General features: G+C 40.0%; 3 protein-coding genes across 6 annotated transcripts in view; 2 read left to right on the forward strand and 1 right to left on the reverse strand.

Annotated features, from left to right (window-relative positions):
• The window catches only part of LOC142530384 (large ribosomal subunit protein eL15), a 94,760-nt gene that overhangs the window by 14,894 nt on the left and 53,573 nt on the right, over positions 1 to 26,293 (forward strand). The gene's annotated exons all lie outside the window — the stretch shown is intronic.
• Positions 5,556 to 10,073, forward strand: LOC142530864 (uncharacterized). Of its 4 annotated transcripts, none has more exons than XM_075636743.1 (8): positions 5,556 to 5,670; positions 5,788 to 5,989; positions 6,694 to 6,907; positions 7,295 to 7,461; positions 7,726 to 7,841; positions 8,178 to 8,238; positions 8,936 to 8,984; positions 9,734 to 10,073. In XM_075636743.1, exons 2-8 carry the CDS (start codon positions 5,807 to 5,809, stop codon positions 9,808 to 9,810), a joined length of 867 nt encoding a protein of 288 aa, XP_075492858.1. In that variant the 5' UTR covers positions 5,556 to 5,670; positions 5,788 to 5,806; the 3' UTR covers positions 9,811 to 10,073. The 4 variants fall into 4 exon arrangements, with proteins under 4 accessions (XP_075492858.1, XP_075492861.1, XP_075492860.1 ...); XM_075636746.1 differs by having other exon boundaries at positions 8,936 to 8,946; XM_075636744.1 differs by having other exon boundaries at positions 5,575 to 5,689.
• On the reverse strand, positions 10,204 to 11,519 carry LOC142530865 (uncharacterized). The gene is made up of 2 exons (XM_075636747.1): positions 11,166 to 11,519; positions 10,204 to 10,505 (listed from the first exon to the last, which is right to left on the reverse strand). Exons 1-2 carry the CDS (start codon positions 11,380 to 11,382, stop codon positions 10,372 to 10,374), a joined length of 351 nt encoding a protein of 116 aa, XP_075492862.1. The 5' UTR covers positions 11,383 to 11,519; the 3' UTR covers positions 10,204 to 10,371.

The following is a 26,293-nucleotide window of genomic DNA, read 5'->3' on the forward strand; positions in this document are numbered from 1 at the left end:
AAAAAATTATAGGATTGATAGCACTCTTGTTCGGACGCCTACACTAAACATGGAATGCATTGCAATAATCACACGCTTAATTTAAACAGTAATCAAATCCAACATATGTCCGACATGTTCATAATCCTCCAAGAAACAAGTGGAAAACCAAGTAAATGTAATTAGTTTACAACCATATATAAGGCATAATGTAAAAAGCCAAATAACAACATATACACCTTCTCGATATCAGACATTGATATAATTTTTCATTTTTTTAGTCCAACCAAAGCCAACCATAAATTATTCTAATTGATAATAGTACTATGAATCCCCCCAAACAATGGATCTAATTGCATGCACTTCACGCTCCAATTTTTTGACGACTGATATTCAAAATAAAAGTAATACTCTTAACATAAAAAATAATATTTTTTCATGGATGACCCAAATAAGATATCCGTCTAACAAAATATGACTTGTGAGACCGTCTGACAAAATACGACCCGTGAGACCGTCTCACACAAGTTTTTAGCCAATATTAGAATCTCGTGCTCAAACTTTAGGTGTCAATGTGGGTAGCACACAGCTCCGTCCAATCAACTAATAACTCTCACACATTATAAGATGTCGGACCTACAATGTTATTTATTAGCATTCACTCATTATATTTTTTTATTTCATCATCGTTCATGAATAATATGTATTGGTATTCAAAAAATATCAAGATAATATTTGATTTGATATTATGTATTATTATTCATTCATAATTCATACTAGTATTTATGAAATAACATGATAATTAACTTGGAAGTAGGGGTGGGTGTTTGCGTTCGGTTATCGGATACCCGACCGACCCGATCGGGTCGGTTTTTTTTTTTTTTTTTTAATCACAAAATCATGTTCGGGTTTCTACCCGAACCCGATTTACAAATGTCGGGTTGGTGTCGGGTAGTAATTTACTACCCGAAACAAAAAAAACGGGTACCCGAAATATTATATATATATATATAATGTTTTATATTCTATATTGTTTTATATTTTAAGTTAAAGAAAAAAAAAACTAAATCCCTAATTCTTTATTCTCTACTGTCTTCGACTCTTCACAGGCCACAGTTGCGGCTCTTCGCTGAGTTCGCTCTTCGCCTCTTCCTTCTTCACCAAGCTCCCGACTTTTTTCTGCACCAAGCGACTCAGCTCTCGGCCAGTCAACCGCCTCTTCTCAGGTATGAATTGGTAATTTTTCTTTTAACTTGCATTATTGAAAATATATCATTACGGTAAATCTTAGGCTTTTTCTTGGAGGAAATAAATAATAGAATGATTTTTAATATTTGTTCATACAAATTGGAAAAGGTGCTCGTGCACGATTGTATGAATTGTTCACTGGTATATCTATTACAAAATAAATGTATGAATTGTATGAATTGTTCACTGCTATGATTGTATGAATGATGAAGGTGATCGTGCATTGAGTAAATAAATGGATTTGTTCCCTCTTTAATGTGTGTGTATACAATTTGTTCACTGGTGGTATCACTGGATTTGTTCCCACTAGATGAATCTTAGGCTTTTGTTCACTGTATGAATGATGAATGGTTTAGTTTCACTGGATTTGTTTCCTCTTTAAAATGCCGAAATTGTGTTTCACTGTCAATGTGCAAGAAGATTTTGTTTTGTGATTATTCGGCCAGTGAACTGTCAATGTGCAAGATTTTGTTTTGTGATTATTCGGGTTACCTTATTGAATATTTTGGATTTCAGAAATTTATTGTGTAAATGGAGAGTGTAATAGATCATCTAATGGAAGAAGCTGATAATGCTGATGAGAACCAGAACAATGATGCTGATTGTGTGGAAAATTTAGATCATGATGGTGATAAAGATGAAGTGAAACCCGAGTCTAAAAAGAGAGCTAGGAAAGATATGACCTCTAGATCACAATATTGGGAACACTTTGAAAAATTCTATTGTGAAAGTGACAAGGTGCAAAAAGGTAGGTGCAAATATTGTTGTAGAGAGATTAAGGCAGATCCAAGAATACATGGGACTCGACCTTTACAGAATCACTTTGCTTCTTGTAAAAAAAAACCTCATGAAGTTGCAACTAGTCAAGCCCGGAAAACTTTGACATCCTTCAGTGGTGGAAAGTCAATTCTCACATATTTCCTATTCTTTCTCGATTGGCACGTGATATCTTAGCTATTCCTGTCTCCACTGTTGCTTCGGAAGCAGCATTTAGTACAGGTGGTCGTGTTTTGGATGCGTTTAGAAGTTTATTGTCTCCTAGAATAGTTCAAGCTTCGGTATGTACCCAAGATTGGCTAAGATTGGATTCTAAGCCTATATGCGTGGAGGAAGATTTGGCTGAAATCGAAATACTTGAGAAAGGCATATTTTTTGTCTCTTTACTTTTCTATATTTATTCTTAATGGTTATGTTTTATTCTCTAATGACTAATCTATTTGTTTTTTTTTTTTATTTTTGGCATATAATTAACAAACCCAGGGAATGATTTAACCATAATTGATATATAATTATGAAAAACATCAACAATCAATTATTGTAAGTTTTTAAAGTTTAAATTCATTATATTCGATGACTGTAAATTTTTAAAATTTAAATTCTTTATATTTATCTACTTTAATAATGATTGTCTTAGATAACTAATAGAATTATAACATTTCAGGTACTTTGATTTGATTGGACAGATGATGATTTAGCTTGGAAGTTGGAAGATGATTTTCCTACAATTTTTTTATTGTTGTTGTGCTATTTTGTGTAGAGTAGGTATTTACATATACATTGAGAAAGAAGATAAATTTTTTGTCAAAAATTTCGGGTATCCGAAATCGGGTACCCGACTACAGTTGAAATTTTCGGGTACCCGAACCGTCGGGTAGCACCTTTTAAAATTCGGGTTCGGGTACTAAATAAATTACCCGAAAATTTCGGGTACCCGACCCGAATTACCCGAACCTGTGAAACCCGACCCGACGTCCACCCCTACTTGGAAGTTTGCTTGAATCACTTTTTTTTTTAAAAAAAAAAATTTGTTTTTATAAATTGATATGGATTTTGCAGTGCAGCTTTTTTTCAAGAGTCTGCAAAATAGTATGTTTTTAAAAAAGTGATTAAATTTATAAATTATAATAAATTAAAAATATATATAAGTGGGTAGTGTTCGAAATTAAAAGTCAAATTTTCTTAAACTAATGTATTTGATAAATAAACGATTTTCGTACTCACTCTTTAATAAAATGCTAAAAAACAATTTCTAATAAATTCCCTCTATAAATTATTTGCAATTCCTTTACCCATTTCTTTCATTTCAAATAAATTCCTTGTTTGGCCCAGAATTAAACTCCTATTTCTAAAATCGAAAGTGACGAGATGTGTATAAAATCTGTTTTTTTTTCTTCCTAATTTCTTTTTCTGTATTAAGTTTGGATATTTTTTAATGTATAAATTTTTATTTTCAAAAAATATATATTGATTTGTTTTATGAATCTGGGGATGTAGATCTTATGTTTAAATGTCAAACAACTAGTATTTTAGTCTAATTCTAAGGTAGTTAAATATATGTCTATGCTAATTCTACGTGTGATTTGAGCATTAAAAAAAAAAACTATTATATTTTGAGTTGGATAACCTTTCCTACCAGAGTAGTTTTTTGTGAGACGGTCTCACGAATCTTTATCTGTGAGATGGGTCAATCCTACCGATATTCACAATAAAAATTAATATTTTTTCATGGATGACCCAAATAACATATCCGTATCATAAAATACGACACGTGAGGCCGTCTCACACAAGGTTTTTGTCAATGAAAAAACAGTAAAAAGTATAATGAAGTACATAATTAATTGTATTCTATAATGAAGTACTAAAAACTCAACACAAACATTGACTCCGTTTATCGTGACCACTCGGAAATCGATTATTTTCTTACCAAAATTAAATAACACAAGACTTTATTGACACATATTAAGTATGTTTTTTTGGTCAAATTAATGTTTCATTGTATTTCATGATGAATACCTAACATGTTTATATTAAAAAAATAAATAAAATAAATAAGTCACCCTAGTACATCTTCAATAACAACATCAATACATATTTCATTTATGGTGAACACGGGAAAATCGAATATTTTCTCATCAAAATTGAGTATCAACATAACAAAATCAGATATCTATTAAATAAAATTAAATACTTTTTAATTTAGTCTTTAACATTACTACGTAATAATTATTTAACATGTTTATTTAAAAATATAAATAACATTAATAAATCATCCTAATACATCTTCCACACAACATAACCACATACTTCAATGGAACCGATGGCTCTGATTTTCCGACATCCATTGATAAAGGCAGCAGAATCATAAAATTGTGGCTGCAAACAAAATTATTATTTGATCCATTTTGCGATTCTGAATTCTAATATTTAAAATTTCAATCATTGTTCATCTTAAATTTTATTCTTGATCATAATCACTTTTTTGATATAAAAAAACTATTATTATTTAATCCCGTAAAAATATCCTGCATTCGCAAGGTAACATATATTTTCAGTGTTCCAACAATTCAATATCGATTGCTAAGGGTGAACAAATATGTTCGGTTAAATCAAATTAACCGATCGACTCGAATTAGTTCGAAATTCGGTTTAAATATTTTGAAAATTCGGTCAAATCGATTCAATTTTGGTTTTTATTACTAAAAGATTTAATTTTAAACATTTTCAATTTATATATAGGGCCATTTTGTTAGACTATAGGATTGGACTTTGGTTTCCTGGGCCAGCTTTAAAGAAAACCTTTCCCCTAATAGGCCTAAATCTTCTCGCCCTTTCCAAAGAATCGAAGAAAACCTTTTAGTCGAATCGTACATCGTGATTAGAGATGATATATCGTATCGTACCGAAAATTATATAATATATCGAAAATTATGGTATAAGCAAATTCATATCGATACCATACCCAAATTTTCTCCGATTATATATAACTAGCATACCGATTCTACCGAAATTGTACGGTATACCGAGATTTCGGTACAATATCGGTATATACCGTTTTATACCAAAAAACTACACATTTTTATATTTTCATAAATTTATTATTTTATATATTATATATTTTATATATATTTTTTTCAGTATTTCGGTATTTCAGGATATACCAAAATTTTTAAATTGCATACCATTACCGTAACCAAAAATTCGGTATTGTTATCGTACCGTACCGAAATCTTTTGTATACCAAAAATTCGGTAAATTCGGTATTTTTTGGTACAATAATTTTGATATACCGAAAATTCTGTATTTTTTCTAACCCTAATCGTGATTATGTCCACGTATTTCTATTTTTGTTTTTATTTTTATTTTTGAAAATATAGTTGATTCGGAACCGATAGAAATAATCGGATTTTTTTCGATTAGGTTATTTTCGTTTAAACAAATAATAACGTGGATTCGGTCCGATCGAAAAAAGATTCAATTAACTCGGTTCGATCGGGCCGAATGTGATTACTGAAACAGTTGGGGTTTTCCAATTATTATGCTAAACTTCAGGGGGGATGGATCGAAGAAATGTCGACAATAGTCTGATTTGATTAGTTCCCAATATCCTTCCTCAAAAGCGATCAAAAACCCTAATTCAATCGCACTGCACTATTGCCAGGACATGTAATTCATTCGTTTATCAGTATTATCCGATCCAAGTTTACCATTTCCATCATACACAGGATGATTGGTATTTCCTGTTTAGTTCCATGCTCACTATATTTGGTTATTTTTCTTTAGGATACAATTTGGGTAACAAATGTTGCCGCGGTGGAGCAGAGTTGCTGGCCGTATTTGGAGAGCTAACAATTCACAAAACTTCTCGGAAGTTGTGAGGAGAGATTTTCCCCTTTGTTCGTTTCAAAAATATGCGAAGGTTGCTGCTGCTGTGGAGGCAAATGTTGCTAATTCTACTGAGACAACTGGCATTGTTAAAACGGAGGTATCGAAATGCGTAACTGTTGTTGTTTTATTTTGTTTTTTCGATTATGTATATGGTTTTATGGTGTGTGTACTTGTTATTTGTTTATTTTTTTTGAACGAGAGCACTTAATTGTTCGTAAATGGCCGAATTTCCTATTGTTGGAGTATGTGTTTATTCATTTTCAAAGGGGAACGGAGGGGTGTTCTAATTTTGAGGTAAAAATGGAACTTGAAGCTTAGTTACATCAAAGGGTATGGGACATCCAAAAATAGTAATTTGATAACTAGTGCTTTAGTGAAAGTTCGGTTCACTGACAACAATTAAGAAATTGATAACAATATTGAAGCATCTTGCCACGGGGTTAAATATTTTTTCATGCAGTAGATTTCTGTATTATCATTATGTACTAAAATTTGAACTAAACGGCTGCGGTGCATAAGGTAGAAACAATTCCGTGATATTAAAGCTTCACAGTTAATCCAGGATCACACCATCATAAGTGTAATATGTGGGATCAAGTCAACAATTTATCACCGTATCAAAGTGAATGGACTAGTGAGAACATAGAGAAAACTTTCAGTGCATGAGTTGGGAATGGAGTCGTGTACCATATGGTTGATGCTATACTTATGAGTATTTGTAATTTTATTTGTTTCCTCATCCACGTTAGTTATCAAATGTTTCATGATACTTGATTTACATTATCATATTTATTCCATTAGGTGAATCTGAGTCGGATGTTTTGGTCCAAGCCTTGTTCATTGGCATTGGCTAGTGATTCACGATATAGAGTTGAAGACCCTAATTATGAGGGTGTTAAGCGGTTCATCCTCAAATTGATGTTGTTCTACAGCAAACAAAGCCAATTCATTCGTCGGGCAAATGTTATTTACAGTCGTGTAACTTATCAAGTTGATAAACCTGCTATTTATGATGGTCAGTTTATTTCTCACAGCATTCCTTGTTGCAACATTTTTTTTTTGGATGAGATGTTTTCCTCATTTCTTTTGAATTCTTTTTCCTTGTTTCCCTTGTCTACATCATGCATGAATTTTTTACAAAGCTGCGCGTTCTGTAAGGTCTGGGAGGAGAGATGGATTAAGCTGGGGTTAACAGTTGAATTGTTTTCTTGGAAATTAACGTGATTTGGAGACTGAAATTAATTAGTTTACTTTCTTTAAATTGCATGGATTCTTAATGTTTCAAAGATTCTCATGTAATGTTTGAACCCAATGCAAAATTATTACCTTAATTGCGTTTTATGCACTTTGTCAACATTTACTGTTATAAGTTCAATGACAGCATTCTCTTATTTGCTGGCAGCTTTTAGCTTGGAGCAGACATTTAAAACAACGTTTTCTTTGCTTGTGCTCCATATGTGGCTTTGTTTGCGCCGGATAAAGGAAGAGGGAAAGGAAGGTGTTGAAATGGGACAGTACTTGTATGAGATATATAATCATAACCTGGAACTGCGTGTGTCTAAAGCCGGGGTGGGTAATCTGTACACTTGCATTAAATTCATTCGTTTTTTCTCTTCTATGATCTCACAATTATGAAGGTCTGGCATAAAATGGTGAGAGAAGTAATTATTATGTTTAACATTGTACATTAATTAAAATAAAAATCTAAAACTCATAAATTATTAGATGATATATGCCTGATCATGTAGTGCTGTGTTTGTTATTAACTTCTTTAAAACAATTAAAATAACTATGTTTATGATTTTCTATTTGGGTTTTTCTTTGACACTGCAGGTAAACTTGTTGCTGATAAAATGGATGAAAGAGTTGGAGAAAATATTTTATGGAAATATCGTTGCTTATGATGCTGCACTTGGGAAGCGGGATGAGTTGCAAACTGTCATTTGGAAGTATGGCACTCAGCAACATTTATTATTATTTGTTTTGCATACTTTTCATTTTTATTTTGTCCACATATCTAGTTAACAACAATGCTCTTAGAACCATGACAAACTTACTCCAATTTTGGAATCCTGCCTTTACTTACTATCCTAAACTGTGTTTTGTAAGGAATATAATCTAATAATTTTGAAATATTGTTGATGAAGATTTTAAATATAATTTCGATATATTTGCTGCTTATTTGGATATAAGGCAGAAGTGGCCTTCAATTTGAGTTTATAACAAAATATTCTTCAAACTGTTACATGTGAATTTTCTTATCCTAGTGTTTCTCTGCATTGTAGAAATGTGTTCTCTGATGATGGTTCACCAGAACCAAGTACTGCCGCCTTGCTTCCTGTCCAGGCAAGTTCTCATATATAATGTTTCGACATAGATTCACTATTAATTTTCTAGTATTGAGATACTTAGATTATTAATTCTCATTTTCTCATATGATTATCAAATAAACAAATTATTGAGTTGCACTTTAAAGCTAGTTGGGAAAAATTGCACTTGCTTCAACTTGCATTCCAATTCTTGGGTTTGATCCGAGCTGTTATTGCACTTATTTTGATGGGTTGAGTCAACACATATTTCATCACATTTGACAAATTTCTGTACATTCTCTTGATTATTATGACGGATTTAAGTTCTTTATATTGGATCCCTTTGAGAATCTTGCTTTTATTTCGATGTTCTTTTTTCTAGTTTGCAAAGAAATATTTATAGTTTCCCAAAGACAAATTTAAACTGATGGGTAGTAATTTTCATTCCACGGATGGATTCTTTTGAGGTCCTATAAGTTGGTGTTAATATTAATGAGATTCTCGTCATCCACATGATTCCCAAGGTTAGTTACTTGTGAATTTGAAAAGGAGTATTGCCTATTTTATTAACCCTGCATGTGTAATGATCTCATTTTTTCATATTCATCTTTCTGATATGAGCTGTTTCCATTTTCTTTGAAATCGTTTGAGGGAAGGGCCGTTGTATTCAAACTTTATCACATTGAAGCTTAATGAAAGGTCACCCATGCTTATAGTTCCGTTTGTAATTCCAGGCTATGACAAGGTATGTTCAACGGGAAGCTAGCTGTCTGTCATTAACTGGTATACCCCCAGTTATTCATGCCGATTTGAGTCTACATAAGATTTTTATTATTGTGCCATTCAGCATGGAATGAAACTGACTAAATTTGAATTTGGAGACAAAAGTTGATAAGTCTGACAGTTTTTAATGTGATGAACTCGATGTCGACCAAAAAATGATACTGCTCCGTATTGTGAAATTAAACGAAGACAATTCGTTAATAGGAAAAGCAAGGCTAGGATGCATATTTAAAGCAACTTGTTATGCGTATGATTTGGAATTTCAATTTTTTATTGCAAGAATGTTTATTGCCGTGAATAGCCAAAGTGCCCATCTATTTGTTAGTTTATTTGGGAGCTTTTTTTTTATGCTGGCAATCTGTTAAAATTGCTTAGAAAAGGTCCCTTGCCGATTAGCTAATTTCAAGTCAAGGAACTCAACTCATAAATATTTATTCAATTTTTGGCATGCTTGCAAATGTCCCCGAGGACTACATACTTGATTCGATTATGACTCAAGCCTGTAGCATATTTTTTGCCTCCTGCATCATCAAAAGACTTTGATCATTTAGACATGATTGTCAATATGTAGATTCGAATTCATGCTTTATGTGGAACACTCATAAATGGGGAACATGTAATTGTGTCCTTCTAATTCTTTAAAAAGTTTGTTCCCATGTTTATTTCTTGAACTTAATTTATTACCATGATTGTAGCGAGTCTGATTCAATTGTCTCCCAATTGACAATCTTAGTTTTATCGATCTACAGATAAAGAAGCCATTCTATCGGGAAACTTTATGTTTACATCCGTAGGGAGTTCTGGTTCTGATGCAGTGGGAAAGTAAACCAGAAAGGGAAAGATAAAGGACTCAAGCGTTCATACAAGTGAATCCAAATAATGCTGGAAATGATTCAGTTTTGGCTTGTATTCAAACAGCTGATCGATTATTCATTCGGGTGTGAACATTGCATCTATATGATTGGGCCAAAAATTTTGAAAGGGCTTTTACAACTTTTAACTTATTGCTTTTGGTATTAAAAGTAATTTAAGTGTTTGAGACGGTTGAAACTCGCTCTTCTTACCTTAAAGCTCAAGAATTATTATATATAGAGCTGACAATGATATACAAAAATCAACCACTCTAAGCTCAATGACTCAGCAAGTATTGTCCTCAAACTAAACTAAAAAACATATTTTAAAAAAAGGATGCAGATGGTTATCTTGTAACGAAAGCATATAAAAAAGGGTGAGCACCAAGGCTCTACAAAAACAATATCATGTCTTTCAGTAAGCCGCCACGGAGGTTACTTACAAGGTTAAACTTAAATTAATAGCATCAAATGATCACAATGCTACTACCAGAAGAGGAACTTAAGTAACCACCACTAATTAAAACACAGCAGCATTACACATTATGCTTGCGCCTAATCTTGCCCTTTCTGTGATGTTTCCTTTTGGAAATCTTGATCTTCCTTTTTAGCTTCTTCCCAATAGGTTTCAAAAACTTTGAGCTTTGATTGCCATTAGCCATCTCCATATCTGCCATCCAGCAGTGGAAAGATTAGAACATCGTTTTATGAATGCCAATAGAGATTGCAGACAATAAAGTTTCTTTATTTTAAATATCAATCCAGTGTAATGAATGACTCGATTCTAGACTTGTGCAACCGTGCAACCTAATGGATGACAATGAACATTTGCATAAAATCGAATTTCAGCACTAGATTTTGCAAGGTCCTTCCTCGCCATTCCTGCTGATATACATGGGCCTGGGATCATAGTAGGATTGTGTCCACCTCGAAACGATTAACCACTTGGGAACTAAACCAATAATAATCAACAAATCAAATATCTCAGCTAGCCTAGAAAAAACACAGAATTCTTCAAACACTGAATGGATCAAATATATCCCCTAGCATAGAAAAAACACAGAATTCTTCTTTACTACGAGTGAGGATGGTGAGGTAAACATCTTTGTAGCTCATAAATCCTCAAAAGTTGCAGTAAATCACACTCTAAAACAGCAATTGCACATCTGAAATACAGAACCAACAACAAAATACAGACAAAGCAAAACAGAAAATAAATCAAAATAGAATAGATATACATGACATAAAGAAACGTAATTAACGACAGATTCAATGCAAAACGAGAGGAATATAAAAACCCACAAGAGTGTGAAGAGAAACGATATTGTACCGTCGTCGTCATCTTTAGCAACAGAAGTGATGGCCTCGGCGGTGACATCCATGGCCTCGGCGGCAGGAGAAGCCTTGACGGGAAGCTTGGGGGCGGCGAGGGCAGCTTCCTGGACAGCAAGCTTGGCGGCTTCTTTCTTGTCGTAAAATGGCTCAACCAAATCTCTCCTTATGGCTCTCAGCCTCTTCTCCCTCTTCGATCTCATTGATTTTGCCATATTTTGTTCCTTGACTTCTTCGGTCACTGTGTTCGATAAATCAGATAAAAGCTTCAATCTTTTTCACTGGAGGCTTGGAGGACCAAATTAGGGTTTATGGGTTCACCAAAGTTGAATTCAGCAACCTTCTAGTTTTGGATTTTGTAAATAAAAAACACATAAAATAATATCAAATATTTGTTTCAAAGAACCGGGGGTCGCCATAGCGGTTTCAATGAACCGGGGGCTTGCCATAGCGGTTTGAAATGGTTTTAAAATTTTGAATTTGTTTTTCATTTTTTAAAACGTATTCCAACAAATTTTGTATCTGGTTTTATTTGTACGTAAGTGTATTTTTTTCCTTGTACTTTTTCATTTCAAAGTTATCATAAAAATTTAATTTTAAATAAATTACACTCGTAAAACAATATAAATTTTTTCAAAGTAATAAAAACTATATTATTTATTTTAAATAATAATAATCATTTAAAATTAAAAACGTATTTGATTAATGTAAAATAAGAATACAAAAGAATAAGTGGACAATGAGACTCACAAATAATGAATGTAATATTAAAATAAATGTGGGAGACATATGAGTTAATATGATGTGTATGTGACATGTGAACCCTACGTTTTTTGATAAGGTGGTTGATGTTATAACTATAAACAACGCAGATGGCCTAACACCAATTGTGGTCGTTTCCCTAGGGATCTGCAGAGTCGAATGAGGTGGTTGATGCTATAACAGAGAAATTTCAACGGAGGTAACGGCTAATACGGCTCAATAAATCTGGAATAGTTATCTAGAAATGAAATTAAAAAATATAACAAGTTTCAAATACGTTCGTTTCATTTCTTTGAAGTGTTGCATTTATAGTCTAAAACATAATATGACTCGCACACATCCAACCTTCAATACTACCAACCATTACACCGCTCTAAGAAACATATATTGGCAATAGAAAACAACTTTAGATAAGAAAAAAGAAAACCTGATACCCCGGGATGTCCTGGGTCGTGGATGGTTCCCGAGACGTCCCGGGCCAGGGAGCCTGTCTATGGAAGGTGCCCGGGCCAGAGGGATGAAATGTTCCCGGGTCAGTAAAGCGACAAAATGGGTTGACATCCGAGTCATGAGATTGCCCGGGATGAGGAAAGTGCGACTTGAAGAATTCATGGAAGGGCCGGTCAGTCAAGAGACCGGGCCATAGGAGCACCCGAAACATAATCTCCCCGGGACGTTGCATGCCCGTGCCCTCATAAGAAATCCCGAGAAGTATTTTACCCAGGCCACCTCGATATGAGTGAAAGCATTTAATGGCGCCGACTTGGTAGAGTATGCACAACCGACCTATCTCTGAAAATAACATAAATGGTTGACAAAATCGAGTGGACTGGATGTGACTAGTATGAGATTTGACATGTCAGAACAATAGGGTATAATCAGCCGCCCTACTACAATTAATGCTCAAACACAAAAAACGAGGTCATCATTGCATCCTCTACTATAAATACCAGGTTCTTTACTTGCATTGATTCTCTATTCAGATATTAATTCACATATTGAATGCTTTCATTTATTGTTCATTTACTCATACTCTCCACACCAATCTCACAGCCATCACTTGGCTACATTGGTTTTCTTGCTTGAGTTCCTCACTGACTTAAGCATCGGAGTGGTCACGCCGGATATCCCTCCGGCGCCCATTCACGTGGTTATTTCCTTGTTCGCAGATCTATTAAATCTCTCAGGAAGGAAGTTCAATCTAGACGTCCAACTCATATTTCCTCAACATCTTGATAGCAAATCTGGCAGAGTACCCAATCTGACTCGTCCATTTCGCCTGGGTTGCGTCATTGGCGCCGTCTGTGGGAAATCTGAGTTTTAAGGCGTTGATATGGCTCCTACTAGAAGAGCAAACCAAGACACTTCCCAAGTTCGGGATGAGAACAACACTCGTCTTTCTGGTGCAGGTGGCCCCCCACCTAATGGTCCCCAGCCCACCATCCATCTAACTCCCGAAGAGTTGAATAAGATTATCGTTGATGCCATTAAGATAGCCATGGCAAAGAAGACCACCACTCATCATTCCAGTCATCCCGAGCAGCAACGTGAGCAACCGCAAGGAGGAAGAGAGAAGGGAGGAGGAGAGGGAGTCAAGTGCAGGTTCTAAATCTCCCACTGTGACAGAGGAGTTGGAGGAATTAAGGAAGAAGGTGAAGGCATTGGAAGGGCAAGTTGTTTCTAAGAGCAGTGCTCAAGTTGTAAAGGGTTGTCCCTTCTCTGATGTCATTGTCCGGGAATCGCTGCCCGGGCACTTCGAATCAGCCAAAATCAAAGATTATGATGGGAGTTCTGACCCCGAGGAGCATCTTGCTCGCTTTGAAAATATGGCCATGTTGCATTGCTATGGTGATCAGATTAAATGCAAAGTATTTCTGACCACCCTGGTCGATTCTGCACAAAGATGGTTCGAAGGGCTGGCACCACAGAGCATTCATTATTTTGAAGATTTTCAAAAAGTATTTTTGCATCAATTCAGTAGTAGCAAAAAATATAAAAAGACTGCTTTCAGCCTGTTTGAGGTGAAACAGGGACAAGATGAAACCTTAAGGGCGTACATCAAAAGATTCAACCGGGTGGCCCTGGATGTCCCAACCTGTGCACCCGAGACAAAAACTACCGCGTTCATGCAAGGACTATGGGAAGGAGATTTCTTTCGATCCCTGACCAAAAAATTGCCCGAGAACTTTGAAGATCTCCTATCCCGGGCAGAAAAATACATCAATATGGAATAAGCGCATAACCAAAAAAGAGAGGCTTTGAAAAGAGCCAGAGGAGACCGGGTTGTGAAGCCCGAGGAGAGAGCTCACAAGAAAAGTGGTCCGGGACATTTCTCTCATGTCCCTCTGAAGAGTGCCCGGGATCGAGAAATTCAGGAATTCAGCTCAGACATAGCCCCACTTCCCAGTCCAATGGCGAGGGCATCAAGACCAGAGAAGAGAGGGTTCTGCACCCTTCACAAAGAATGTTCTCACAGTACCCATGAGTGCCGAACTCTAAGGAAGGAATCTAGCAAGCGTCCCATGACAATCTCTCATCCTCCCCGAGATAAGTCTAGACAGCCACCCTGGTTGTCTCGACGTCCCGGGCAGGATACTCCTCACAAATCAATAAACATCCCGAGTGGAAGCAGAAGGGAGGAAACGAGTTCCCGGGAGGAAAGGAGCAGACAAGTTGAAAGGAAGGACCATTCCCTGAGCCGAGGAGTAATAAAAATGATTTTGGGAGGGTCCACAGATGGTGATTCCAACCGGGCTCGAAAAGCGAGGAGCATGAGGGAGTGCTTGGAGGTTGATGGAAGTAGGAGGAACGAGCCAGTTATCAGCTTTGGCCCAGAAGACCTCAGGGGAGTCAGTCTACCCCACAATGATGCTCTTGTTATCCAAGCCCGAGTGGCTAATTATGATGTCTTGAGAGTATTTGTTGACAATGGCAGCTCTGTCAATGTCATCTTTAAAGAGGCACTGGTCCAAATGAATTTGCATGAATATCAATTAGAGGTGGTTGAGACTGCCATGTTTGGCTTTGCTGGACATGCCGTGTACCCTGAGGGGGAAATCACCCTGCCACTGACCCTGGGCACCGGAGACTTGAGGAAAACTGTGATGACAGTCTTTACAGTGGTAGATGCCCCGTCCTCGTACAATATCATCTTGGGGAGGCCAGCTATGAATGAGATGAGAGCTGTGGCCTCCACTTATCACCAGCAAATTAAATTTTCAGTTCGAGGACAGGTCGGGGAAGTCAAGGGGGATCAACCCTCTTCTCGGAGATGCTACGGGGAGACTGTCCGGGTAGACCAGAAGAAGGCGAGAAGGGAGGGGAAGGGGAAGGAGAGTCAGGAGAAGGTAGCAAGAGAGAGGGAGGTACATTTTGTTGCGGAAGAGGAACATGAGGTGGTGGAAATTGAGCCGGGAAAGCACGTCCAGGTGGCTCGAGACATCAACGCGTCCACCCGGGTAAATCTCTTACACTGTTTAAAAAATAACATTAGTGTTTTCGCCTGGTCTCAACAGGAACTAGCAGGGATCTCACCCCAAATGGCTGAGCACAAGTTAAATATTCTTCCGGGATCCCGGCCTGTGAAGCAAAAAAAGAGGCACTTCGGCCCTGAAAAAGATAAAGTCATTGAAGAGCAAGTGGGAGAGCTGTTGAGGGCCGACTACATCAGGGAAGTCCAATTCCCTACTTTGCTCTCAAATGTGGTCCTCGTCCCAAAATCCACCGGGAAATGGAGAATATGCGTCGATTTCAGGGACCTGAATAAAGCCTGCCCTAAAGACTGTTATCCACTCCCCCGGATTGATCAGCTGGTTGATTCCACCTCTGGATGCGAGTTATTAAGCTTTCTGGATGTCTATCAAGGGTACCACCAAATACCCTTGGCTCTTGAAGATCAAGATAAAGCCAGTTTTATCACTTCCGGGGGCACCTTCTGCAACGTTGTTATGCCCTTTGGATTAAAGAATGCGGGGGCCACATACCAACGTTTATAAATCTTGTCTTCCAAAAGCAGACAGGTCGCAATATTGAGGTGTACGTGGGCGACATTCTAATCAAAACCCGAGAGGTCTCCCACTTTATTGATGATTTGGCCGAGACCTTCACCACCTTGAAACAACACGGAATAAAGCTCAACCCGGGAAAATGTGTGTACGGGGTCAGGAGTGGAAAATTTTTGGGTTTCTTGGTAACTGATAGGGGAATCGAAGTCAACCTCGAAAAAATCAGAGCAATAATGGACATGCCTTCTCCTCAATATGTCCGAGATGTGCAAAAATTAACTGGGAGAATTGCTGCCCTGTCACGCTTCATTTCCCGATCTGCTCATCGGAGTTATCCATTTTTCCAAGTTATAAGAAAAGCGCAAAAATTTGGCTGGGACAACAAATGTGAGCAAGCTTTTCAAGACTTGAAGAAACATCTGGTTGAGTTGCCTATTTTGGCAAAACCCGAGCCCGGGGAAAAATTATGGGTCTATCTATCCACCACTGAGCTCGTTGTTAGTTCTGTGCTTGTCAGGGAAGAAGGAGCCGACCAGAAACCAATATATTATGTCAGTCATGCACTTCGAGGAGCGGAATTAAAATATAGTGAGGTGGAGAAAATAGCATTGGCCCTGGTGATGACTGCCCGGAAGCTGAGGCCTTATTTTCTCTCACATCCCATTGTGGTCCTCACCAATTCTCCACTCGGGCGGATCATGACACACGCCGAAGTATCAGGAAGAATGGTTAAATGGACTGTAGAGCTCGGGGAGTATGACATTGAATACAAACTCCGAGTCGCTATAAAAGCCCGAGCATTGACAGACTTCTTAATAGAAATGTTTCAACCGGAAGAAGAAGAGGTATGAAGAGTTTTTGTTGATAGTGCATCAAATTTATCAGGGTGTGGAGTTGGGGTGGTCTTGATTGCCCCATTAGGAGAGAAGATTAAGCTGGCTCTGAGGATCAACTCCAGGATCACAAATAATGAAGCAGAGTATGAGGCCGTTCTGGCAGGGTTGCAGGCTGCCCGAGAAGTCGGCGCTTCTCGGGTCATTATTTATTCTGACTCTCAGTTGGTCACATAGCAAATCAAGGGAGCATACTAGGCCAAGAACGAAAAAATGCTCAAGTATCTGGGGCTCATCACTTCCCGGGCAGCGTCTCTGACCGACTGGAGCATCAAACAAATTGCTAGAGAAGAAAATGCAGAACCTGATACCTTAGCCAAATTGGCTGCTTCCATGTCAGATATAAGCACCCGGGAAGTTCTCTGCTTTACCCGGCTAATGTTCTCTATTGATGAAGAGATACCCCCGATTCAGAGAAGCTCGTGGATGACCCCTCTCATTGAATACATAGTCCATGACAAGCTCCCAGAAGATCGGGCCCGAGCTGCAAAAATCAAAAAACTAGCACCCAGGTTCGTCTTTTTGAATGATATTTTATACAGACGATCATATCAAGGCCCATTGCTCAAATGCTTATCTGAGAATGAGGTAGAGTATGTCCTCCGAGAAATACACGAAGGATGCTGTGGTGAACACCTCGGTGGGACTGCTCTATCTCGGAAAGCTATATTGGCCGGATTCTGGTGGCCCCAAATGGATCAAGATGCTGCCCGACTTGTTAAAAAATGCCAGGGTTGTCAACACCATTCTAATTTTCATCATCGCCCAGCTGCTAACATGCAATCAATCTCAGCATCATGCCCTTTTGATCAATGGGGTTTGGATATTGTGGGTCCCTTCCCCATAGCCCAAGCACATAAAAAGTTCCTTCTTGTGGCCGTGGATTATTTCTCCAAGTGGGTAGAGGCCGAGCCATTAGTCAAAATTACTGAGGAGGAGGTCATGAAATTTCTTTGGAAAAATATTGTTTGCAGATATGGTATCCCCATAAAATTGATTTCAAATAATGGGAGGCAATTTCAGAGAAAGAAAATCACCTCATGATGTCAAGAAATGAAGATCGTTCAATCCTTCACCTCAGTAGCCTACCCCCAAGCTAATGGCTAGACTGAAGTAACTGATAGAATCATTGTGCAAGCATTGAAAGCCCGGCTCCATGGGAAGGGTAAAGATTGGGTTGAGGAACTACCGAGTGTATTATGGGCATATCGAACTACACCACGATCATCTACTCGGGAAAATCCCTACAACCTAGTTTATGGATCAGAAGCAGTCCTACCTGTGGAGATTGGGCAATCTTCTGCTCGGATAAAATCTTATCCGAGTAACAATGATCAGTCCCGGGCCATTTAACTTGATTTAGTTGAAGAAAAGAGAGACCGGGCAGCCATTCGAATGGAAGCTTATCGCATCCGAGTAATTAGATCCTACAACAAGCATGTTCGATCACGAGATTTTCAGGTTGGGGACTTGGTCATGAAAAAGGTCATACCAATGGGGGATGTAGGGAAATTAGAAGCACGGTGGGAAGGACCCTTCAAAATAGTTCGAAGAGTCAGCTCGGGGGCAGCTTATTATCTCGAAGATTCTCAGGGACACTCTCTTAAGAGGCCATGGAATGCTTTTCATTTAAAGAAATATTATGTTTAAAAGCACTTGTATCCACTGTTTCTACATCAAATAAAGAAATTGTTCAAGCAAATGTCTGCTAAGTCCAGGGACCCGTATCCTGGCCCATGGACCCGCACCTTGGTTATCTACAAAGTCCAGGGACCCGTATCTCTGCCCAGGGACCCGCACCCTGGTTATCTACGAAGTTCAGGGACCCGTATCCTGGCCTAGGGACCCGCACCCTGGTTATCTACGAAGTCCAGGGACCCGTACCTTGGCCCAGGGACCCGCACCCGGGTTATCTACGAAATCCAGGGACCCGTACCCTGGCCCAGGGACCCGCACCCTGGTTATCTAAAAAACCCAAGGACCCGTATCTTGGCCCGTGGACCCGCACCTCGGTTTTATATTAAGTCCAAGGACCCGTACCTTGGCCCGGAGACCCTTACCCTGGTCATCTAACTAAGTCCAAGGACCCGTACCTTGGCATGGGGACCCGCACCCTCGCATCCTAATTATTCATGCCCCCCAACTTGAAGGTGTTTGGTGAAAGTTAAAAATTACTACGATATTTGAAGAACACATGGAAATGTTTTAAGTGCGAGGGATGTAAAAGCAAAACATTTTTCATTAAATAAATAGAAGGTTACAGGGTGCCCGGAAGCCCGGGAAATAAAAAAACAGATAAAGCCTAGTCTACTGAGGATCTTGTTCATCTTGCTTCTTATTTATCTCTTCATCATCCGGGAGGGATGCGGCAGCCTTCTCCAAGTCCGGGAAGTCCTCCCGATCAGCCGGAACTAGACCTGCCTCTTCAAACTACTCCAGGCACTTATTGAAGCCCTGTTCGAAGTAAGGGAAGGCTTTTTCAGCCACCACCTTCTTGAACTCCGGGGACTTCAGAAAATTTGCCATTTGCTCCTCTTGGGCAGTCTTTATAAGGCTCACAGCAGCCTGGAAATCCTCGGCTCGGACTCGGGAGGACTCTGCCTCTGCCCTAGCTGCCTTCACCTCTGCCCGGGCCTCAGCAAGCTCCGCCTGGGCCAGGTCCATTTGATGTTGCCAGCAGGTCTTCTCCCGAGCCAAGACATGCTCATGGAGGTCCTTCACTCGGTTCACTTCCTCTTGAAGCTTATCGTGCATTTCCCGGGCAGAAGTGGCCTGTGTGTTGGCCCTTTTAGCAGCCTGAGCCACTCGCTCAAAGGAGGCCATAAGAATCTGCAAGCCCTGTAAACATGGGAAGTTAGAAAAATTGATACATAATTGAATGATGAAACAAGTGAAGAGATACTTACAGAGAAGGACCGGGCCACTCCTTCACATAGCATCTCATTCGGGTGTAGCCCCTGCAGATGCACCAACTCGTCAGGACGCAGAAGGCCCCGGACCATCTTCACCAGATCTGAGCTAACAGTGTCCCCAAAGATGTTAGGGAGGACCCAGGGCCTTCCACCTGACGGGCCGGCAGAAGAACCAGTAAGAGGAGGAGATCGGGCGATCTCCTCAGCCTCATCCTCCACTACCACTGTCTCAATGGCCGGCTCGGCTACGGCTTTTCTCTTGCGAGTATTTAGAGGAGCCGAGTCCTCCTCACAGGTGGTCTCCTCTCGAGGAGGGGCCATCTCTTCCTGGGCCTTAGCTTCTGCCTCGACCCGGCGTTCCTCGGCTTCCTGGGTCTCAGCCGCCGCCCGGGCTCGTCGTTCCTCATCCTCTTGAGCTTCCCGGGCCCTCTTCTCTGCCTGGGCCTTTTTTTGCTCGGCCTTTTTCTTGGCAGCAGCCTCGAGTAGACTCGCCTTTATCATGTCTTCTTCGGCTGCATCACAAATCAACATATCAGACAGTTAAGCATACAAATGATAATTAGACCAAGGAAAGTAATTTACCAGCCTGCTATCCGAGTTGATCAAACTCATCTATCATCTGGTCCACAGGGTCTTCAGGCCGGGACCCGATCCCATAATGAACCAGATTATTTCCCCCGATCAACATCGAGGATAGGAAGGACTGATTTTCCAAAGCATCCCAGGCATGGGTGAAAGAGGGAAGAATCTTGAAATCCCGGGGAAGTTCCGGTTGCTCGGGCAGTGAAGACAAGAAGCCTGTATCACAGGCCGGGAGGGTGGGGGATTGCAAGAAAAATAATTTGGTTTTCCATCCCTTCAAAGATGAAGGAATGTCAGTCAAAAATCGGTAATGCATCCGGGCCATGAAAGAGAAGACCCCATCATTAAATCGATAAGAGTAAAAGAAATGAAAAATAGAGGAGTTAATCGGGATATTTCTCATACGAAATAAAATAAAGGTGGCTGCCATGATCCTAAAGGCATTGGGGTGGAGATGATTGATGGGGAGCCCATAGAACCGGGCGGTGCTTTCGAAAAAGTGGTGGATGGGGAATCGGAGTCCACTTTTGAGTTGTTCCAGAAAAAAGTCTGGAAACCAGGGGGAGGTGTGTCCGGGTGATCACTTGGCCCGAGGATCTTGATTTTGTAAGTAGAGGGAACGGACCCCAAAGACCTAATCTCTTCTATACTACCCGGACGAAGGGTAGAGGTTATAGTAGAGAACCACAAGGGCCCTGCTACTTTGTCCTTCCCCTTGCCGAGAATGCCAGAAGGCCGGGAAGAAGAAACTTAAGTGGGTTTTTTAGGAAACGGGTCGGGAAAAAAAGATAGGGATGCCTATAGGAATTTGAACAGAGTGTTCAGAAGAGGTCGGGGAGTTATCCTCCGACCGGCCCTTGACATTTTTACCAGAAGTGGAAGAGGTGGAATTTGACATGACTAAGAAAAGGAGTAAAAAAGGTAAGGGAGAAGGAACTTACGGGGAGAGTAAAGCGAAGAAAACTAGTGGCTGGTGAACGGAGAAGTCGCCGGAACAAGAATGCATGTCGGAATAGCTTGAGGATAAAATTTGGCAGAGCTTCGCTACAAGTTTGAATTTGCAAGTGATTTTTCAAAAATCGGTCATCTACTATATATAGGGGGAAGGATTCATCTACACCGTTGATCCAGAATGAATCGGACAAACCAAACTAGCCTCGGAAGTTGGGCAGAATGATTGAGCGGGGAATTTGAAAAGACAGGCGCGGGAATCAAGGCGTCATGATGGTTTATCTTCTCGGAATTCAAAAAGTCTGACAACTTTAAATGCTAGGGCATACGTCAGCAATGTTCACTTGGCGTTCACTTCGACTAACCCGGGAAAGACCAAACGACAAATTGATCTTCTTGACCGGGCACACGGAGATAATTGGGACAGCGAGTATGACTCTAGCTCGACTATTTAAGGAGGGAGTGATGATACCCCGGGATGTCCCGGGTCGTGGATGGTTCCCGGGACGTCCCGAGCCAGGGGAGCCTGTCTATGGAAGGTGCCCGGGCCAGAGGGATGAAATGTTCCTGGGTCAGTAAAGCGGCAAAATGGGTTGACATCCAAGTCATAAGATTGTCCGGGATGAGGAAAGTACGACTTGAAGAATTCATGGAAGGGCCGGTCAGTCAAGAGACCGGGCCATAGGAGCACCCGAAACATAATCTCCCCGGGACATTGCATTCCCGGGCCCTGATAAGAAATCCCGAGAAGTATTTTACCCAGGCCACCTCGATATGAGTGAAGCATTTAATGGCGCTGATTTCGTAGAGTATGTACAGCCGAACTATCTCTGACAATAAAATAAATGGTTGACAAAATCGAGTGGACTGGATGTGACTAGTATGAGATTTGACATGTCAGAACAATAGGGTATAATCAGCCGCCCTATTACAATTAATGCTCAAACACAAAAAACGAGGTCATCATTGCATCCTCTACTATAAATATCAGGTTCTTTACTTGCATTGATTCTCTATTCAGATATTAATTCACATATTGAATGCTCTCATTTATTGTTCATTTACTCCCACTCTCCACACCAATCTCACAGCCATCACTTGACTACATTGATTTTCTTGCTTGAGTTCCTCACTGACTTAAGCATCGGAGTGGTCACGCCGGATATCCCTCCGGCGCCCATTCACGTGGTTATTTCCTTGTTCGCAGATCTATTAAATCTCTCAGGAAGGAAGTTCAATCTAGATGTCCAACTCATATTTTCTCAACATCTTGATAGCAAATCCGACAGAGTACCCAACCCGACTCGTCCATTTCGCCCGGGTTGCATCAAAACCCTAAGCAAATAACATGAAATATCCAACAAATTTGAAAAATGGGAAAAAAAATGAATAGGCAATATTGCTCCAAAGAATAATAGATATTTGTAAACAATGGTAAAATAACAAACGTCAAATCTAAAAATAATAGATATGGCTGGAAATTTTTCCGCAAATCAGTACAAAGATGGTTTCTTACGTTCCAAACTCAACAGGAGATAAAGTTTTGCATTTGATAGATTGATATTGTCGAAGGACTGATGGCTCCAAAATTTTGGATAAAATTGAAAAAATCGTAAATCTAAATTGAAAAAGACGAAAATAGAATTTTTGAATTCAGATATAAATGTTAAAACTACCATTTATATGGTTTAGTTTTGGATTTTATTTGTCCAAGCATAACCGATCGAAAAAACTAAATTTAATTAAATTGTCTATTTTATTTAGATTAAAAAGACCTAAAAATATATCTTTAAAACAGTAGCTATAATAAGTAAATACGATAAATAAGTAAATAGACAAGAATTTCTTTGTACATGTTCATAGATTAACAACTCTTATGTCACACTTTCTTCTCCTTGTGATAATCCACTAGAAGACTTTGATTTATGCAACTTTTTGTAAAAACTCATTTCAACTTAGGACTTATCTCTTGCCTAATGAAACTCCTAGCACACTCCCGATTGTTGGCCGCAACCTTACACCCTGCATAATAATTAATGTCTTTTATACCAAGACTGCAAACACAATCTTTAATGTCTTTTTGTAAAGTCTCACTCATCTAAATTTTGAAACTCAACTCTCATGTGTATGTGTGAGTGAGGATTTTTTACAATGTAAGTATATATCAAATGTATCTTCACACTTGAGTTTGTTTTCATTATAGCTAATTTCTTCATATATATTGCTCATGCTTTGAATCCCCTTCAAAAACTTGTTTTTGATCTTAAAGATGTATTTATATGCTCCAATAATTATATATACATTAGACAAGAGAATATGGTTGTTTGGAAATTTTCTAATATGGAAACTGTCATTTTCACCTTACTGGATATTTTTTCCCGAGCATAACTGATTTTGAGGTCTGCTGCCAGTTGGTCTTATCAGCTAGACTGATCATCCAGTTGGGCTCGTCAACTAGACTGATCAAATTGACGATGTCTGCTGAAATCAGCATGTGCAGAACTAGTAGCTTCATCGTTATTTATCATAATCTCACACTCCGATTCACACTTCGACATGTGAATATTATTTGTAGATAATCTTTTTATTAAAGCAAATTGAATCGTTTCATTTGGATAATCGAGCTGATTAGACTGACCAAAATACCACAACTAATCATACCACTGATCTTTACTAATCAGCCAAACATATGAGCCTTGTTGCCATCAATTTGCCTATGTCATGTCCTATTTAGCCCAATGAATGTGAAATAGGATTTGTCTCAAATAGAATTTTCTGTTCAATAGTTTTAGCAGCTGATCATTTGCGTCATCGAGCTATGAGATATAATCAAAATAATACAACTCGCCAGTTTTTCAGTTTGGCTAAATTCGAGCTTCAATTTCCATCTCGAGTTAACAACTTTATACTTGAGTAAATATGTTATAAACATAATAAAAAAATTTTATCATAAAATTCAGGATTGTTAGAGTTTCTAAACTCAACAATCTCCCCATTTTTAAAATAAGAAAAATTTAAATAAATAATGATTTCATGTACATATTTCTCCCCCTTTTTTGTGTGAATTAAAAAGTCATATTTTTAATCAATTTAAGCACAAAAATTATCTGCCTCTCAATATTTAAAATCAATCTCTCCCTTAAAATTTTAATGAGTTCCTCCCTATATCTCTGAAATTTTGAAATTGATAAATGTACAGGGATAACTAACTAATTTTCTTCATAGCTCATTTTCTATCACACCACACTTGGTACTAATTTAATGATTAAATTGCTTTTCCTCGAGCATGATCAGGCCTCAAACCTGGTATTTATAGGAGAATACCTGGGCCCTTAGTGGGCCTGTCTTTCATTTGGGCTAGGGATGGGCCAGGGGTAATGGGCTCATCCATGGGGTATCACCAGTCTCCCCCTCCCGAGTCGAACTGAATCATAGGTTCAAAGTTCGATAAATTGCGTTGTCCTCGGGGCACAACACGTGAGATGTACAGCTTCTTCTTGGCTGCTCATTAGTCTCCTTAAGTTTGGAAAGATATCAAATCGCAATCATGTTCTAAAAGTAAAGATTTGGTCTGGGAATCCTTCCTAAATAGGGGTCCCCTTCTCATTTTACTCTCACTTCTCCCACATAGAATTTTCTCCTTAATTCACCAGCTCTCTCCCGTCTACATCTCAATCTACGTGCTAACCCTAACGCCGCTTCATCATCACCTCACCGCCACCGTCGCGCACACCCTATTCACTGCTTCACTCGAGCCGCCGCCCAAGCTTCGCCCCGCCACCGCCCCGCCTCGCACAAGCCAGCGCGCTTGCCCGCCCCCGCCGAGCTCGTCTCGCCCAGCTGGCGCGCCCCTCAACACGCTCGCCTACGCCGTGCCCTGCTCGCCCCTCGCCGAGCTCGCCCCTCGCCAAGTTCGGGGCTTCGCCTCGCCCAGCCGGCGCGCCCCTCCACACGCTCACCTACGCCGTGCCATGCTCGCCCCTCACCGAGCTCGCCCCTCGCCACGTTCGCCTCTAGCCCGCGCGTCCCAGGCCTTGCCCAGCCAGCGCCCCCTAGGCCTCGCCCACGCCGACGCCTTGCCCGAGCGCCCGAGGCCTCGCCCACTCAGTGTCGACCCCTCCACACGCTCGCCTACGCCGTGCCCTGCTCGCCACTCGCCACGCTCGCCCCAGCGTCCGAGCGTCCCCGAGCTCGCCCTTCGCCACGCTCTCCCCAGCGTCCGAGCACCCGAGCTCGCCCACTCGCCCCTCGCCTGCCGCAAGCTTGCCCCACGCCTCCAGCTCGCCCCTCGCCAGCTCGCCCCATGCCTCGCCTACCTCGCCCAAGCAGCGCGCTTGCCTCGCCTCCAGCTCGCCCCTCGCCAGCCCAAGCTCGCCCACTCGCCCCTCGCCAGCCCCAAGCTCGCCCCTCGCCAGCCCAAGCACGCAACACGACCTGACCGGGCAGGTCGATCCCCGTAATTTTCACAGCGGCAAACATAATTCGTTATCGACGAACCAAATAAATTTTTCTAACACCTTCTGCCCTCGTCGCCCCCATATTCAAGGTCATCAATTAAGCTTTTGCAGAAAAATAATTTCCACGTCCCTGCGCCCTTGACTCCTCTGCTAAAATAGTCCTTAGCAGGAAAATTAAACTTCAACCTCCTCACCATCTAACTCCACTAATAGGCGATGCCTTAGCAAGAAAATAAAACTCTCACATCATCATCTCGTAACTCATCTGCTAAGCCGGGCCTTAGCAGGAAAATGAAAATTGTTCACCCTCACCCTCTAACTCCTCTGTTAGACGACGCCATAGTAGGAAAATAACATTTTTTTTCCCAAACTCTGCTCCTCTAGGCGATGCTTTAGTAGAAAAATAAAATTTTTCTCCTCCCCAACTCTGCTCCTCTGCTAGGCCGATAACTTAGCAGGAAAATAAAATTTTTCTCCTCCCTAACTCTGCTCCTCTGCTAGGCGGTGCCTTAGCAGGAAAATAAAATTTTCTCCTTCACAACTCTGCTCCTCTGCTAAGCGCTGC

Source organism: Primulina tabacum, chromosome 17 (genome assembly GCF_025594145.1).
Source record: "Primulina tabacum isolate GXHZ01 chromosome 17, ASM2559414v2, whole genome shotgun sequence".
Classification (NCBI taxonomy): Eukaryota; Viridiplantae; Streptophyta; class Magnoliopsida; order Lamiales; family Gesneriaceae; genus Primulina; species Primulina tabacum.